Genomic DNA, 19,212 nt, shown 5'->3' on the forward strand with positions numbered 1-19,212 from the left:
GATTAAAACAGGTGGGCGGATAGAGGGATGGAATATAGAGATTAAAACAGGTGGACGGATACAGGGATGGAATATAGAGATTAAAACAGGTGGGCGGATAGAGGGATGGAATATAGAGATTAAAACAGGTGGGCGGATAGAGGGATGGAATATAGAGATTAAAACAGGTGGGCGGATACAGGGATGGAATATAGAGATTAAAACAGGTGGGCGGATAGAGGGATGGAATATAGAGATTAAAACAGGTGGGCGGATAGAGGGATGGAATATAGAGATTAAAACAGGTGGGCGGATAGAGGGATGGAATATAGAGATTAAAACAGGTGGGCGGATAGAGGGATGGAATATAGAGATTAAAACAGGTGGGCGGATAGAGGGATGGAATATAGAGATTAAAACAGGTGGGCAGATACAGGGATGGAATATAGAGATTAAAACAGGTGGGCGGATAGAGGGATGGAATATAGAGATTAAAACAGGTGGGCGGATAGAGGGATGGAATATAGAGATTAAAACAGGTGGGCGGATAGAGGGATGGAATATAGAGATTAAAACAGGTGGGCGGATAGAGGGATGGAATATAGAGATTAAAACAGGTGGGCGGATAGAGGGATGGAATATAGAGATTAAAACAGGTGGGCGGATAGAGGGATGGAATATAGAGATAAAAACAGACCAACATGACCGTCGTGCCTCAGTTACGAGGGAATGTGAGGTGAAAGCACCACTATTTACCCAGCACACACGAACAAGCCTCCGCCGTTATACAAGCTGTGCTGATATCTAGTGTTTTAGCAAATTCTGAACAATCCACAGCGGTTTGTGAGTCCTGCTCTTCATGCAGCTGCATGTTTCAACTCGGTGGCCACACACACACACACACGCGCGCACGAAAAATGTAAACGGTTGAGGATTCAGGCACTTCAAAAGAACAATGACTGAAAACAAAAAGACTAGCCTGTCTTTTTACTGACTTGCAACGCCTACGGGGCGACTTCCTGCGGATTAGAGCTGGGCGATATTGACAAAAATCCACATCGCGATAAATTGTCTGAACTGATGTGATAACGGTAAATAGAACAATAGGTTCATAACATTCATGTGCACCACTGTTCTTTTCTTATTATCCATTAAACTACTGTTACTAGTTTGATGGTTGTAGCCATCAATTGTCCCATTAACGATCACCCGCATTAGCAAACTTCTTTAATTACAAACTTAATTTCTGTAGAACAGGCTACTTGTTGTGAAGAACGATATCAGCAAAATGCCTGCGATAAGCGATCGGTATGGTCAGTGTGGATAATTTACCATCCATCCCGCCCGTCTCTGTAGCCCTTAGGACGACTTCTTTTCCATACACCTGGTTAGCGTTTGCAGGTTTGAGACGTTCTGAATACATTACAACCCCATAGAAAAAAAATTCATTTACTGTATAAGGTTTGGTTACAGTAGACCCTCATTTACAGGTCACTCACTGTAAACGGAGAAGACCACACTTTCCCTGAGACTGAACTCACTTGGTCTAATACAGAACAGTGAAGTCCTCTGTTAATTTCAGTGGTAGGTAAGGGGACCAGAACATGTGTTTAACGCCTTTCATAGATAAGAATGGGTGTCAATGAATCTTTCGCAAGCAAACGACCCACACTCACTTTAAGACTAGGCCTAAATGCTTAGATGTTTAGACTGATAGCTCTTAAGAGGCACCTCTGTCAACTTCAACCAAACACAAGAAAGCCCTTGTTCCTCCATAGCCTCCAACATTATCATACTGGACTGTGCACGTGTGCATGTTTGTGTGCTCGTGCACATACATGAAGTGGTATCAATTAGGTGCAGGGGAAGCATGTGTTCCTCTGTCTCTCCCGTGCCTTCTGTTTAACCCAATAATCATAACCACGTGTATGGACAAAAACCTCCGGCACGAACGCAAAAACAAAACGGCGACAGACTCGACCATCTGTTATGACTAACATTTCCACTCCCCGCTTCCAAAACATTCAGTTGTGGCCGTGGAATGGGAAACCTGCGTGTGTATGCTCTTCTGGCTTTCTTACCGCTAAATGGATGATGAACCAGGACATCAAGGCACACCAGAATAGCTGTTATGCCAGACAGAGGAGGCTGGTGAGAGAAGCTGTAGGAAGATGGGCTCATTGTAATAGCTGGAATGGAATCAATGGTACCAAACACATGGAAAACAACGTAGACCATTGGCTGTGTACGATGCATGTCCTCTGCATTAGATGAGTCACTCTAAGCCAAGCATGAATATTTAATCGACCGCTGTCTGGGTGTGTGTGTGTGTGTGTGTGTTGTTGCCAGCTGCATAAAGATTTACCACCAGAAAAATGTGTTTTGTAGATTTTGAGGCAGAGGGACTGAGACAGATGAGGGAATGCAGAAGGAAAACAAAAAGGTCCTTGAGAAAAATGAAAGCAGAAGTTAAAGAATGAATGAAACACGAGGAAGGAAACGACGTAGACTTTCCGGGATCTACTGAGTGACGACAGAAACTTGACTTGAAGTGTAATAATGGAAGTCAAAATAGATCCGGCGTCCTTCCTTCACACTATTTCTCCCCCTGTCACCACCTTACAATCCCACCCCGCTGACCATCCTTCCCACGCACGGCCTCAGATCCCCGGGCCAAATACCGCTCAACCGTGCGTTTCTTTTATCCCAAACAACTCCTCAGCTATCCGCGAAGCAGCCCTGTGTTGTTTGTTATGAATACATCCTTAGAAATCAGCCGAGCGTCAAGTTTCCCACTTCAACCCCACAACAGCCTTCTTTGATCTCAGGTCTTGCAAGGCCACCGTTTTCCGTCCTACACCTGCTAGTGATACGCACGCACGGAGTGCACGTGCGCACGCACCCACACACGCCGTCTGCAGCAGTCAGAGCAGCCCGCTAGCTCAGTTAAACGCATCAGCTTGTCACGTGTGCTCCCCCCCCCCCCCCGGCCTCGTAGGTCACCTGGCTGTTCGTTAGGGGGCACACCTGTCACCAGCGTTACGCACATTATGACACTCACCTGGACTCCATCACCTCCTTAATTACCTGCCCTTTATATGGCACTTCCTTTGGTTTCCTCTCCAGTCGTCATTGTTCCTGTTTTTCATGACGGCGCTGTTTGTGTTTCTTGTTTTGCTCATTTATTTATTAGAATGTATTCGCTCCCTGAACTTGCTTCCCGACCCTCTGCGTACATGGTTCCACTGCTGCACTTATTGTCGCCTTAAAAGTGGCCATAATATCCATCTCAGCTACCCAACCTGCCATCGTACCAACCTCTTTCAGACGTTCCAGAAGTAGGAGGTGTACAGAAGTGTGTGAATTCTAGATGTGACTGGCTGGCCCCTACGGGACCTCTCCCTGGCAGTGTGTTACTAACGGAGCCAGCGGTGGAGAAAGAGCAAGGCCTTTAGCTCACGCAATGAAAACCCAGTGGGGTGGCCGTGCAGTCAGGTCCAGCACAAGGACAGAGGGACAGTGGTGGTGGGGGGGGAGGGGGGTACATAACACTGCAAACGAGCTTAGCCCTCACGCACACACAGCGGTCATTTCCCAAAGCCCTCAGCAGCGATGATTCATAAGACTACAGGATGGTGAAGACAGAGTCAAAGTGACCCTGTGCTCCTGGGCTACAAGGAGCACCTCTCTGGGTGAACAGTAGACGGTTCCAGTTAGCAACTGTAATGAAGTGCTATTTCCTATGCAAATGACCAGCTTACTGCTATTGCATTGCTATAACTGTGACAACACATAGCAACGTATTTTCACAGTAAAACAGGCCATTATATGACTTAAGGTGTGATTATGACTTGTTGGCTCCAAGGCACTACGGTATTCCCCCTGCTTCCTCCTGCTCCAGCTCAGCCCGGCCTTTATTGGGGGTCGTAACAGCTGTTTGTCCTTTGCACATGAACCTGTGAGGCTACTAGCCGCGCGTGTGTGTGTGCGTGTGTACAGTTGAAGTTGGAAGTTTACGTACACCTTAGCCAAATACATTTAAACTCAGTTTTTCACAATTCCTGACATTTAATCCTCGTAAACATTCCCTGCCTTAGGTTAGTCAGGATCACCACTTTATTTTAAGAATGTGAAATGTCAGAATAATAGTAGAGAGAATGATTTATTTCAGTTTTTTATTTCTTTCATCACATTCCCAGTGGGTCAGAAGTTTACATACACCCAATTAGTATTTGGTAGTATTGCCTTTAAAATGTTTAACTTGGGTCCTAACTGATGTCTTGAGATGTTGCTTCAATATATCCACATAATGTTCCTCCCTCATACTGCCATCTATTTTGGAGCAGTGGCTTCATCTTTGCTGAGTGGCCTTTCAGGTTATGTCGATATAGGACTAGTTTTACTGTGGATATAGATACTTTTGTATCTGTTTCCTCCAACATCTTCACAAGGTCCTTTGCTGTTGTTCTGGGATTGATTTGCACTTTTCGCACCAAAGTACGTTCATCTCTAGGAGACAGAACGCATCTCCTTCCTGAGCGCTATGACGGCTGCGTGGTCTCATGGTGTTTATACTTGCGTACTATTGTTTGTACAGATGAACATGGTACTTTCAGGCGTTTGGAAATGACCACAGAAAGAGAAAGAAAACGGTAAAGAGCTGAACATAACAGTACGCCAGTGGAAGGAAGGACTGTAGCAGGTGACCCAACTGTGGTTTGTGACCACTACAATTTCTCCTTGTAGCCAATTAAATTGCAGAAATTCCATTACCAAATCATTAATAGAATAATAGGTACAGAATTTCACTTTTATTACTTAATAGTTAATTAACATAAAAACACTATAACTAATTGATAGGTCTACCTTTACTCATTACTTCTGTGAAATTTCATGATCCTCCCTCCTCAAAAGGGAGAACAGTTTGAAAATATCTTAATGATCTGTGTGGGGTTTTTGGTTACCGAATTTCATGGCACAAGGCAATGTTTCATAAAGGTATTGTTCGGGATTTTGGCAATGGATCCAGTATGAAGGAAGTTAAGAGGTAGTTTCGCGAGCCAATGCACTTACTAGTGTTAGGCCATTGTCTGGAAGGCTATGGTATCTACTAGCATGCTAGCAGTTACCATAGACTTCCAGTCTTTGTGCTAACACTAGGTAGCAAATGCGCTAATGCTAGTTAGCGACTTCCATCAAACTGCACACAGAGACATACGATTTTTATCCACAAGTTCATCTGGCTCTGGGGAGTAGATAAAGGGCTTCATTTACAAAATCCTGAAGTGTCCCTTTAAACTTACAGAAGGAAAAATTATATATCCTTAACTAAATATCAGTAAGTGCTGATATTAGTTGCCAGAAGTCTTTAGTTTTACATTATTGTGTTTCGATGTAATTCTAACACCTTTAAATACTTTTTCGGCTGGATGTTTCCTCAGACCCGTTCTCCATCTGTTTGACAAGAAATCAAAGCCTTTGCTTATTGCAGTTTCTAAAAAAGATAGACTTAGATTTCATTTCATTTGACCCCCAACTTGATATGCTCCTATAAACTACACATGTTGGTGCTCATGGATCCTTTTCCATGGAAATGCCCTCAACTCTGACATGTAGGTTCAGTATGGACATTGTGCCTTGGAGTAGCCCTCAGTTGGCAGGTAGACTGCATGTGTGATGTATGGTAGGATTCAGTAGTGTTGCATAATGTATAGTCTATTTTATTAGTCAGACGCTGTAGTGAAGTTGAGGGTTTAGTTTCTCAACTTTCATTTGACCAAAAAGTCTCTTTAGGTTACATTTAGAACCTATTTTTTTGGGTGTGAAGTAGCCTACTGTACTGTACGTATGATCATTTTATGAAGTAGGGCTGGGGTTCCCAAACCGTGGGGTTCCCAACCCCCCCCCCCCCCACCGCTTTTTGTGGATTTTTACATTCCTATCTCATCAGATTCATGGAGGGGATCGATATCTGTGAGTGCTAGGCGTAAAAACGTTATCTCTCCTAGTTTCGCTAATGCACTCAGCTAATCACTGAACGCTAGAGCTGGCATGGAAAGATCCTTTTCCCACTAGGCCTTGTTTCATGCTGCTGACCCCAGTGCCCTAGCATGCCACAACACTCTAAAATACGTCACTAAAGAAGCCAACAAGCTGGACATCTGAGGCCTGAAGTCCCTTCGTTTACCATCTTGCCTGCTCGGCTATCTCTCCCCCTCAACTCTCGCCATCACCCTGAGTTACCAGTGCGGAGAGACACAGGACAGCTGTGTCTAGTGTGTGTGTGTGTGTCTGTCAATAAAGCCGAGGGTCCCTTCCAAAAAGTATCTCCCTTACTGCCGAGTGTCCCAGTCTGTTTCCTCTACTCCCCCACCTCTCCTCCGTTCCCACTCCCTCATTATCCCTCCCCCTCTCTCCTGGCCCCCCAGGAAGAAACACCACACGTACACAACACCACCACCTCCCTAAGGCTCAGTTCGCACATATGGCATGCGTTATGAAGACACACACGCACACAATTATCAGCGAGGCATCCAGATTTGTCATCGCTAAAGCACCACATGAAAGTGAGCGTGAAGGTTAGCTAGTGTGCTGGTCGGTCTTCACAACAGCCTCGTCAACCTGGCAGCCATCATTAAAGAGCGCCACGTCAAGGCTCTTGTGTGCTCACAGAACCACTGACGTATGAAGACTGCGCTGGAGGAGGACACACACCAGGTGCATACCAGAAGAGGCGGTCTATTCTCGTCTCCTAGTCTTCATCACTCAGCCAAAAGTACAAGATAAGCCAAAGTAATATAGCAGAGGAGGACTACCAATGGAATTTACTGGAACATGTCCAGTTTTCTCCATGCCAGTGCAGCTGCAGAAGTCCAATTCATTCACCACTGATGAGATGAACCCATTGACCTGGTCCTGCAGCAGCGTGCGGTGAGCTGGTGGTTAGCCTATATCATGTACTATCAACCAGCAGATCAATATCGCCATAAAAAGGTTTCTATGCATGCATAAACGTCCCCTGCTTACAGCTGCATCGCGCCATATGGACACTCATCGACGTGATCGATTGTGTTCCTCTCTCAGCCTTTCCCTCGTGTCAATCAAATTATGGGCCACTTACCGACTATCCTTGGGATAAATCGCGCTTGTTGCACATATAACATGCATATGAAGCACGTGTAGGGGATTTTAATTGATCACTCTAAGCCTAAATGTCGAGCCGAGCCTTCGGGCTGACGTTTTACAGTAGCTGACTGTTGAGAGTGAACATGGGTCTATTGCGCAACAGGGGATCTACCTGCCCAGCAAAACACGGGCTAGCCCTACATGTTGAATGAAATTACAGGGTGTTAATGGGTGTCAACTATTTTCTGCATAGGAAATGACCCCGTGGCCCTGTGGCTAACGTGAGAAGGAGGAGGGAGGGTCCAGCTCACAGTGTTTACTCAGCCTGCATCCCAAATGGTGCCCTATTTCCTATGTAGTGCATCACTTTTGACCAGGGCTCTGGTCAAAGGTAGTGCACTACATAGGGAATAGGGTGCCATTTGAGACACAGGCCCCGGGTCTTAGCGGCCAAAATAGCTCTAGGCTAAGCTAGCTCTTGGTTCACACCCACCATCCTGTTGTCCCCGTCGGGCAACGCCGAGTCAGGCCGACCCGGAGACAACAATTACGGTCTAATTAGGTAGATGAGCAGCAGTTTAACTGGGTTTAACGTTTAATCACCTCCCCGGCCGCGGCGGCCACCGGTGAGGTCCGGATCATACCGCCTGCCTGGATGACTGGGAGACTGGCTGACAAGGGCTGGGTATAAATACTACACTACAGCCATGCCTTGAGACAAGTGTATCCACATGGGTGAAGTGGTGTCTTGGCTTGCACTGATATAGAGTCAGAGTATTAGATAACAGTCACGTCTGTTATATGAAGTGAAAAGGGAACACTGACTGTAGATCAGAGCTAATATGGGGTTAGTGGATCATACACCAGTGAATATATATGTGGTTCATGTGAGGCCAAAAGGGAACACTGACTGTAGATCAGAGCTTAGTAGCTGTTTATCATCGAGACAGACCTGGAAGGGCCTTTGTTCTTGGTTGTGGCTTGCTGGTTGTGTTTGACACTATAGTTTAATGAGTGGTTTACCTCCTAGTGTGTGTGTGTGTGTGTGTGTGTGTGTGTAGTGCCCCTGCCTGGCGCCTGGCTTAACAGTGCCGTGTATCTCATCTCTCATCTCCAGTTTACACTGTTTCATTGCTTACTAGGTCTAACAACAGTTCTTGAGGTGGCTTGTGAGCCAGAGGACTTTATTTGCCTGGCAAACGATGATGCTCCATACTTCTAATACCCTACTTCAGCCTTGATACACTCCAGTGAATATAAATAGTTTGGTAAATAAGCTTCTCTTACAGCTTGATACTGTATTTACTGGCCATATGGCCCCCCTGGACCCAGCTGAACAAATAAAGATCTCAATATCTCTCTCGGTCTCTGCATGGCAGCTGGACTGTATTTGTGAAAGTTACGGGTTAGCAGAGGGAGGGAGATGGCCTGCGAGATATTAAGATGAAGGCAGTCCCTGGTTGCTCCAGGTGAGTTTCCCAGAACGCAGCACGGATAGTGTGTGTGTGTGTGTGCGGGCATGTGTGGGCTCCTCATGGGTACAGGAAATCCCCCAAAGTCCCCACAAGGATAGTTAAACAAAGAAAATTCTCCCTTCTGTGACAAAGGATATTTTAAGCTTATGGGTAAGGGTTGGGTTTACAATGAGAGTTAGGGGTTAAGGTTACAATGAGAGTTAGGGGTTAAGATTAGGGTTCGGGGTTCATTTTAAGTCCCCACAAGGATAGTAAAACATATGCTGTGTGTGTGTGTGTGTGTGTGTGTGTGTGTGTGTGTGTGTGTGTGTGTGTGTGTGTGTGTGTGTGTGTGTGTGGAGAGGGAGAGAGAATGCATTTCTCTCCATTGTAGCCCCTGTTCTCACATACACTGACAATAATAACGTAGCACTGTGACGTAATACTGTATCTACCTCTCAATGTGTCAGCTTTGGCTCAAAACCTCAGTTCAAGCCATAGCATGTCACCAAGCACTGCTCCACACCTATAGGAGCAAGGAGACCTACATGACTTGAAAGTGGCAGCAGCACAGTATTTGCTCGACTGAAAAGGTATCTGGGTGGGTGTGAATCCTTCTGCCCTCCCAACTGTACAAGTGGGGGTTCACGTTACACCCATACACTTTCAGCTTACTGGACGGAAACCCTGAAGACTAGATGGTCACTGACACAGAGACTCAGCCCATTTTTCCAATGGCATCATTTAAAATGGGAGGAGCTTGTTGTCGACTCTTCCAAGCACTGTATGATACACCCGTTTACTCTATATGGGTTGGAATCCCAAGGGTTTTGTGTGAGTGGGTGTGCAGTGTGAGTGGCCCCATACACCTCAAAAATTATTTTGTCAAACGTCTGCATGAAAGAGATGGAAAATGTTGAAACCGCATGAGCTAGACCCTATATGCAATATGAGCCGTATGGGTGTAGATTGATGTAGCTGGCTGGCGCTGGGGTTGACTGAGAAATGTCTAAACTTCAGACCAGTCAGAGAAAATAGATTTATAACACAACACTAAACAAACAGGAGGAGAGGGTGGCAGCATTCTGAGTAATGTTGAGTTAAGCTGTCATTCAGTAACAGAGAATTCAGTGACACAATTGACACAAGATATGTCAAAAGACAGATGTCAAAATGTTTGACCAGGCGAAGAGTCGACAGGGTCGTTTATTTGGTTTGCTCTGCCGATTGTTTATTGGCTGACAACTACAGAGAGTGAGAAACACCCCCTCTCCTCCCTCTCTTCTCCCTCCCTGCTCCCGGTCTCCCTAATCTGGCAACCACATCCCATACCCACTCCATGCGTAGTGCTGTGTGTGGGGGAGAAACTGTTGACATAGATCCAGGATCAGTGAGGCATACAGTGACTTCAAAAAGTATTCACACCCCTTGACGTTTTCCACATTTTGTTCTGTTACAAAGTGGGTTCAATTGTATTTTGTTTTTGTCAACGATCTACACAAAATACTCTGTGAAGTGGAAAAAAAATTCTAACATTAATATATCTTGATTTGATAAGTATTCAACCTCTTGAGTCAACAACTCCAGCTAAGATTTGGCCTTGTGTTTTAGGTTATTGTCCTGCTGAGAGGTGACTTAATCTCCCAGTATCTGGTGGAAAGCAGGCTGAACCAGGTTTTCCTCTAACATTTTGCCTGTGCTTAGCTCCATTCCGTGTCTTCTTATCCAGAAAAAAACTTTCCAGTAACTTTCTTAACGATTACAAGCACACCCATAACATTATGCAGGCACCACTATGCTTGAAAATATGGAGAGTGGTACTAAGTAATGTGTTGTATTGGATTTGCCCCAAACATACACTTTGTATTCAGGACAAAATGTTAATTGCTTTGCCACATTTTTTGCAGTATTACTTTACTGCCTTGTTACAAACAGGATGCATGTTTTAGAATATTTATATTCTGTACAGGCTTCCTTTTCACTCTGTAAATTAGGTTAGTATTGTGGAGTAACTACAATGTTGTTGATCCATCCTCAGTTTCCTCCTATCACAGCCATTAAACTCTCTAATTGTTTTTATGTCAAAATTGGCCTCATGGTGAAATCCCTGAGAGGTTTCCTTCCTCTCCGGCAACTGAGTTAGGAACGACGCTTGTATCTTTGTAGCAACTGGGTGTATTGATACACCATCCAAAGTGTAATTCATAACTTCATCATGATCATTCAATGTCTGCTTTTTTTTTTTTACCCATCTACCAATAGGTGCCCTTCTTTGTGAGGCATTGGAAAACCTCCCTGGTCTTTGTGATTGAATCTGTGTTTGAAATTCACTGCGTGATTGACTGACCTTACAGGTAATTAATTGTACAGTACATTTGGAAAGTATTCAGACCCCTTGATTTTTTTGCACGTTGTTATGTTACAGCCTTATTTTAAAATGATTAAATGTGTTGTTTTCCTCATCGATCTACACACAATTCCCCATAACGACAAAGCAAAAACAGGGTTATAGAAATGTTTGTAAATGTATTAAACCTAAAAAACCTAAATACTTTATTTATATCCAATAGAAGTCATAAGTTTACATACACTTAGGTTGGAGACATTAAAATTCGTTTTTCAACCACTCCACAAATTTCTTGTACATTTTTGGCAAGGCAGTTCGGACATCTACTGTGTGCATAACACAAGTAATTTTTCCAACAATTGTTTACAGACAGATTATTTCACTTATAATTCACAATTCCAGTGGGTCAGAAGTTTACATACACTAAGTTGACTGTGCCTTTAAACAGCTTGGAAAATTCCAGAAAATTATGTCATGGCTTTAGAAGCTTCTGATAGGCTAATTGACATCATTTGAGTCAATTGGAGGTTTACTTGTGGATGTATTTCAAGGCCTACCTTCAAACTCAGTGCCTCTTTGCTTGAAATCATGGGAAAATCAAAAGAAATCAGAAGAAAAATTGTAGACCTCCACAAGTCTGGTTCATCCTTGGGAGCAATTTCCAAACGCCTGAAGGTACCACGTTCATCTGTACACACAATAGTACGCAAGTATAAACACCATGGGACCACGCTGCCGTCATACCGCTCAGGAAGGCGACGCGTTCTGTCTCCTAGAGATGAACGTACTTTGGTGCGAAAAGTGCAAATTAATCCCAGAACAACAGCAAAGGACCTTGTGAAGATGCTGGAGGAAACAGGTACAAAATTATCTATATCCACAGTAAAATGAGTCCTATATTGACATAACCCGAAAGGTCACTCAGCGAGGATGAAGCCAGTGCTCCAAAACTGACACAAAAAAGCCAGACTATGGGTTGCAACTGCACATGGAGACAAAGATCGTACTTTTTGGAGAAATGTCCTCTGGTCTGATGAAACAAAAACAGAACTGTTTGGCCATAATGACCATCATTATGATTTGAGGAGAAGGGGAGGCTTGCAAGCCGAAGAACACCATCCCAACCGTGAAGCATGGGGGTGGCAGCATCATGTTGTGGGGGTGCTTTGCTGCAGGAGGGACTGGTGCACTTTACCAAATAGATGGCATTGAAGCAACATCCCAAGACATCAGTCAGGAAGTTAAAGCTTGGTCGCAAATGAGTCTTCCAAATGGACAATGACCTCAAGCATACTTCCAAAGTTGTGGCAAAATGGCATAAGGACAACAAAGTCAAGGTATTGGAGTGCCCATCACAAAGCCCTTACCTCAATCCAATAGAAAATTTGTGGACAGAACTGAAAAAGCATGTGTGAGCAAGGAGGCCTACAAACCTGACTCAGTTACACCAGCTCTGTCAGGAGGAATGGGCCAAAATTCACCGAACTTATTATGGGAAACTTGTGGAAGGCTACCCAACACGATTGACCCAAGTTAAACAATTTAAAGGCAATGCTACCAAATACTAATTGAGTGTACGTAAACTTCTGACCCACTGGGAATGTGATGAAAGAAACAAAAGCTGATCTAAATCATTCTCTCTACTATTATTTTGACATTTCACATTCTTAAAATAAAGTGGCCAAAGACAGGGAATTTTTACGAGGATTAAATGTCAGGAGTTGTGAAAAACTGAGTTTAAATGTATTTGGCTAAGGTGTATGTAAATTTCCGACTTCAACTGTTAGTCTTCAGACCCTTTGCTATGAGACTCGAACTTGAGCTCAGGTGCATCCTGTTTCTATTGATCATCCCTGAGATGTTTCTACAACTTGATTGGAGTCAACATGTGGTAAATTCAATTAATTGGACATGATTTGGAAAGGCACACACCTATCTATATAAGGTCCCACAGTTGACAATGCATGTCAGAGAAGAAATCAAGCCATGAGGTCAAACTAATTGTCCATAGATCTCCGAGACAGGATTGTGTTGAGGCACAGATCTGGGGAATAATTCCCAAAATCTTTTGCAGCATTGAAGGTCCCCAAGAACAGAGTGGCCTCCATCATTCTTAAATGGAAGAAGTTTGGAACTACCAAGACTCTTCCTAAAGCTGGCCAATCGGCCAAACTGAGCAATCGGGGGAGAAAGACCTTGGTCATGGAGGTGACCAAGAACCCAATGGTCACTCTGACAGAGCTCCAGAGTTCCTCTGTGGAGATGGAAGAACCTTCCAGAAGGAGAACCATCTCTACAGCACTCCACCAATCAGGTCTTTATGGTAGAGTGGGCAGACAGAAGCCACTCCTCAGTAAAAGGCACATGACAGCCTGCTTGAAATTTGCCAAAAGGCACCTAAAAGACTCTCAGACCATGAGAAACAAGATTCTCTGGTCTGATGAAACCAAGATTGAACACTTTGGCCTGAATGCAAAGCGTCACGTCTGGAGGAAATCTGGCACCATCCCTAAGGTGAAGAATGGTGGTGGCAGCATCATGCTGTGGGGATATTTGTCAGCGGCAGGGACTGAGGGACTGGGAGACGAGTCAGAATCGATAGAAAGATGAACGGAGTAAAGTACAGAGAGATCCTTAGTGAAAACCTGCTCCAGAGCACTCAGGACCACAAACTGGGGCGAATGCTCACCTTCCAACAAGACAACGACTCTAAGCACACAGCCAAGACAACGCAGGAATGGCTTCGGGACAAGCCTCTGAATGTCCTTGAGTGGCCCGGACAGAGCCCCGTTAGAACATCTCTGGAGAGACCTAAAAATAGCGGTGCTGCGACGCTCCTCATCCAACCTGACAGAGCTTGAAAGGATCTGCACAGAAGAATGGGTGAAACTGCCCAAATGCAGGTGTGCCAAGCTTGTAGCGTCATACCCAAGAAGACTCAAGGCTGTAATCGCTGCCAAAGGTGCTTCAACAAAGTACTGAGTAAAGGGTCTGAATACTTATGTAAATGTGATATTTCCGGTTTAAACCTGTTTTTGCTTTATCATTATAGGGTATTGTGGGTAGATTGATGAGGGGGGAAAATCTATTTAATCCATTTTAGAATAAGGCTGTAATGTAACAAAATGTGGAAAAAGTCAAGAGGGCTGAATACTTTCTGAATGCACTGTATGTGGGACAGAGATTAGGTAGTTTTTCATGTTAAACACTATTATTGTACACAGAGTGAGTAAATGCAACTTATTATGTGACTTGTTCAGCACATTTTTACTCCTGAATGTATTTAGGCTTGCCATGACAAAGGGATTGAATACTTACTGACTCAAGACATTTCAGCTTTTCATTTTTTATTCATTGGAAAAAAAATAAAATTCTAAAATCATAATTCCACTTTAACATTACGGGGTGTTGTGTGTAGGCCAGTGATGAAAAATCTTAAAATTCAGGGTCTAACACAACAAAATGAGTCAAATGTCCAGAGGATGAATACCTTCTGAAGGCACTGGATGTAACATATTGCATATAACATATGCACGGCAGGTAGCCTTGCGTTTAAGAGTGTTGGCCACTAACTGACAGGTTGCTGGTTCGAATCCCTGAGCTGACTAGGTGAAAAATCTGCCGGTGTGCCCTTGAGCAAGGCACGCAACCCTAATTGCTCTGGATAAGAGCGTCTGCTAAATTACTAAAATGTAAATGTAAACATATTGTTGCTGTTTTTGGTGCCCAATTGGTTACAGTTAGGACTGGAGTAGGGAAAACTGATCTTAGATCTGTACATAGGGCCAACTAAATCCCGAGACAGCCTTGACCCCTTTGCACAGGTCATAGGCCTAAGACATTAGTTAAAGTAACTGTCCAGTGAAAATCTAATTTTAAAAGTTCATATTCTGTTAACTCATATCCAAATAATGTTGACTTATACCCAAATAATGTTGACTTATACCCAAATAATGTTGACTTATACCCAAATAATGTTGACTTATACCCAAATAATGTTGACTTATACCCAAATAATGTTGTCTTATATCTAAATAAAGTTGTCCTACGCTACTATCTGTGGCCAAAGAATACATTTTAGGGGGGAAAAAATACTTTAAAAACCCCACCTCAAACTTGTATCTCCAACAGGCCGTTTAAAAAATGCTCGCTATTTTCTAATCGAGTAGCATATCATACTCCTGAGGGCAGATGAGCTGGCCAATCACCATTCTAGAGTAGGATGAGCTGGCCAATCAACGGTCTACTCGCATGAATCATTTTAAAGACTGGTATATGCCCACACCATTCTGTTGTTGGGGTACACACACACCCTTCCCACACAGAAAAGATGCTTTTTAATTATAGGCTATATTTCATAGAAACACTGGACAGTTCCTTTAAGGCACAGGTTAACCAAGTCAAAAGAGGTCCAATTCTATGTCAACCTCTTGATCACCGTTACCTGTGGAGAATGTTTAAGACATGTTCAACACAGTAAGAGGCTTCTGCTTTTCTCTCTTGTTGGTTGCGGCAGCACCTACTTTCCCCCCTCATTGTAGTCAGCTCTTTTACATAACATAGGCCAGCAGGTCAGCTGTAAGTACCTTGAACCCAAGATTGCATCATGTGTCCTCCCCACCCCCGTCACTGGTCTATGAGCTTTCTTTCCCATGATGAGACTGCAGAAAAAAAACGGGTGATTGCAGCCACTGGCATGATAGTTTTGTTTGCACAAAAGGTTTGCTCAACTGCTGATATCAGGAGGGATTTGAAAGCATGTATAAATTGAAAACCGATGCCCTTTGTTACTGTATGTGCATAATTGCAAATGTGAATCAATAATACCAAAAAAACTCTGAAGGGAAGATGAGTGTGCCTATTGGTACTTGTGCACACTACACAGGTATCCAACCATATGGATCTTGTGCAAACTTGTTCATGCTGTTGGTTTTGCGTGTATCCTCTACTGTGATGTCTTGTCTTGGCAAATATTGTCATGCCAGCAGAAAATAAAAACATACATTTAAGCAATAAGGAACGATGGGGTGTGGTATATGGCCAAAATACCACACAAGGGCTGTTCTGAGGTACGACGCAACGCGGAGTGCCTGGATACAACCCTTATCGGTGGTATATTGGCCATATATCACTAACCCCATTGGTGCCTTATTGCTATTATAAACTGGTTACAAGTGTAACTAGAGCAGTAAAAAGAAATGTTTTGTCATACCCGTCCGATACACCACGGCTGTCAGCCAATCAGCATTCAGGGCTCGAATCACCCAGTTTATAATTACATTTTAGTAATTTAACAGACGCTCTGGCGACTTACTGTAGGGAGTGTTCATACTTTGTTCATACTTTTATCGTACATACTAAGTAAACAGAGAATCAGGCTCATAACAAAAAAATCTGGATGCGTTTGCGCAATGGCCAGGGTTGACTCGGCAAAGGAAGAAGCAGGAGGAGGGTTGGCTGTAGAACATTGTCTCCAATATAGCCTACTCTTGATACAGGCAACGTTTTAATGAAACTACTTGCTTAACCCGTCTCTAAACCCTGTACAAACCACAAGCTTTTGGTCCATATGTGAACTTTTGGCGCAAGTAGACTATCTATATGGGTGTGGGGGGAAAGTATGATAACGTTCTCAGGGTGTTGGCAAGGATAAGCACACACCGCAACTTGGAACATACGATTTGCCGTTTCTGGGGGACCTTGGCTAAATATAATTATTATGCAAAGAAGTATGCACTGTAATTTTACATCATATTTAAATGATGGTCCATAGGCAGCAACACACATTAATAAGTACAGTAACCTACCACACACTGTAATGTGGATATATCTTGACATCACTTTTCTTTCAAACGCAAAGAGCATGCCTCAAACTATTACGCTAAAATCGTGTGCCGACATGTTTTAAAACATCGCTGGTAGTGAGCAGTGGGACGTTCCTCTCTGCTGACGAGCAATGTTAAGTTACTCCCGTTATGCACATTTCTGGATGTCCTAAAAATAGCCTAATAACAATAACCATATATATATATATTTGAAATGCCTAATAACAATAACCTAATAACAAATAACCTAATAACAATGACAGCCGTGGTATATTAAACCAGCACGTGTCGTGTTTATAAGCTGCATTTGAGCAAATTGCTGCAGTGGGCTACATCGCCACGTTCAGATGTAATACTATGGCCACTTCGTTATAACGATAGGCAGCCATATAGAGCTCGTTGTAGTTTGCTTACTTACTTTTGCATTGCAGCTCCACCATGGCCTGATACCATTCGTCCTGGTCCGCCTCGTTTTCTGCCGCGATGGCAAAGCTCTCCGCCCGAGTGTACAGCACTAGCATGTGCTTGTTCTTGGCATCAGCCCGCTTATTGATGTTGAAACACGTCTCCAGCACCAGGGCTTTCTTGGGGACGGGTGTCTTTCCTCTGAATTTCTTCTCGCTCTCGTAGTATTCGAGCCGTGCCGGGCCCCTCTCCGAGGCCGTCCGGAGCACGAAGTATCGCCGGTGCATGGATTTCTGCTTGCGGAGATAGCCGCTCTTTCGAACGTCCTCGTAGATTTGCGGCTCGGGTGGTTGGCTCTCCATTGCGCTCGAGTTACCTTGTTTTTCTCGAACCTAAACTTAATATTTTCAACTCAGCAAAAACACTCTCGCAAGTTAACTGTAGAGGGTAATTCAAACATCCTTCTGTGCCGTTCCCCTCCCTCCCTTTAACACATGTATGCAAGGGAGAGAGGTCCTCTGGTCCAGTTTAGTCTTTTAAAATTTTAGCTAAATATCCCCTTTCTTTCTCGTTGCAATAACTACCTTGTTCAACTCAGCAGTCTCTCCTTTAGTTTTCTGCACGAACACACTGGCGAGCACATTCGGCAACTGCGCGAAAGCGCCAGCTACTACTGTGTAGTAGTGATGAGTCGTTCGCGAACGAACGGCTCTTTTTTTGGCAAACGTTGGGAACCAAATCGCATCTCGTGAAAGAGCCGTTCATTTGGCTCCCTGATTTGCATACTACTACTATTACTACTGCTTTTACAACTAAGTTACACAATCATTATCTGAAGATGGAGGATTTCTGAATGCAGAAACAATAAATAGCGGTCATTCTGGTCCACTCTAATTTTTGCAGTGCATTTAAAAAAAAAACGTTTTGCAGGCGATCTAACAATTGGATAGGTAAAAATGTAGTTGAACTTGCATATCACGATCTCACATAGGGTCATGGTAACTTACAATTTTGTCTTTGCATTGGAGATTTGTCATTTTTTTTCGTGGTTCTAGGTCGATTTTCCAGCAGTTTCAATGAAGAGCCGTTTGGGAGGCAAATTATGCGGCTCTTTTAAACTGAACGGAGCCAAATGATGCGGAATGCACATCGCTACTATGTAGCTAGTAGGCAGAGCGCTTTAATCCATGTACTGTAGCTGCAGCAGTATACGGACTACTTCGCTGTAAACGCTGTCCCCTCCGCTCCTGTCCCCTCCGCTCCTGTCCCCTCCGCTCCTGTCCCCTCCGCTCCTGTCCCCTCCGCTCCTGTCCCCTCGCTTAGACGTGGAGCTACTATGAAAAGTTGTCAGTCAACACTTGTCCATAGTATGTGAGATCATTTAAGAGGGAGAGAGAGGCAGAGTATACAGAGAGAGAGAGAGAGAAAGAGAGAGAGATGAATTCGAATCGAATGAATTTCCGTTTGGTTCTTAGAGGAATGTCTATGTGTTCCTCAGCCAATATTGTGGTATTTGCTAAGTTATTTTGAAGATCACATCATGTGCTGCACGGTTGAACGATTGGGACATTTCATAACAAGAAATACAACACTCAAGACTCAACAAAAATACAACCCTCATCAAATTGCATCCCGATGATGGAAACTCTGAGCACATTTGGCTTGATTGAACTTTTCAGTTGAATCTTTTTACAGCTGTTGGTGCGATCAATTGAACTGTAAATGGGAACATTATACATGCTGTTTATCGGCATAATTACATGATTCAGTCATGTGAATGTATTATTTATGAAGATTGTTTATTGTATTCTTTTAATTACACATAGTTAATAATTATAACTAGCAGCCTAGCGATTCATCTTTATTTTCATTATTACATTGTAGATGTAGAATTATGCTATATGGCCCTACCTGCTTGCCCTTTGTGCTGTTGTCTGTGCCCAATAATGTTTCTACCATGTTTTGTGCTGCTGCCATGTTGTCTTGCTACCATGTTGTTGTCATGTTGTGTTGCTACCATGTTATTGTCATGTTGTGTTGCTATCATGCTGTGTTGTCATGTGTTGCTGCCTTGCTA

General features: G+C 43.6%; 1 protein-coding gene across 1 annotated transcript in view; it reads right to left on the reverse strand.

Annotated features, from left to right (window-relative positions):
- Positions 1 to 18,379, reverse strand: part of LOC109906495 (insulin receptor substrate 1-B-like) — a 53,970-nt gene extending 35,591 nt beyond the window's left edge. Inside the window, exon 1 of the mRNA XM_020504204.2 lies at positions 17,149 to 18,379. Within this exon, the coding sequence (XP_020359793.1) occupies positions 17,149 to 17,497 (349 nt within the window). The 5' untranslated portion in view covers positions 17,498 to 18,379. The remainder of the gene's footprint in view (positions 1 to 17,148) is intronic.
- Between the last annotated feature and the right edge of the window lie 833 nt (positions 18,380 to 19,212).

This window comes from Oncorhynchus kisutch, linkage group LG16 (genome assembly GCF_002021735.2).
Source record: "Oncorhynchus kisutch isolate 150728-3 linkage group LG16, Okis_V2, whole genome shotgun sequence".
In the NCBI taxonomy this organism is placed as follows: Eukaryota; Metazoa; Chordata; class Actinopteri; order Salmoniformes; family Salmonidae; genus Oncorhynchus; species Oncorhynchus kisutch.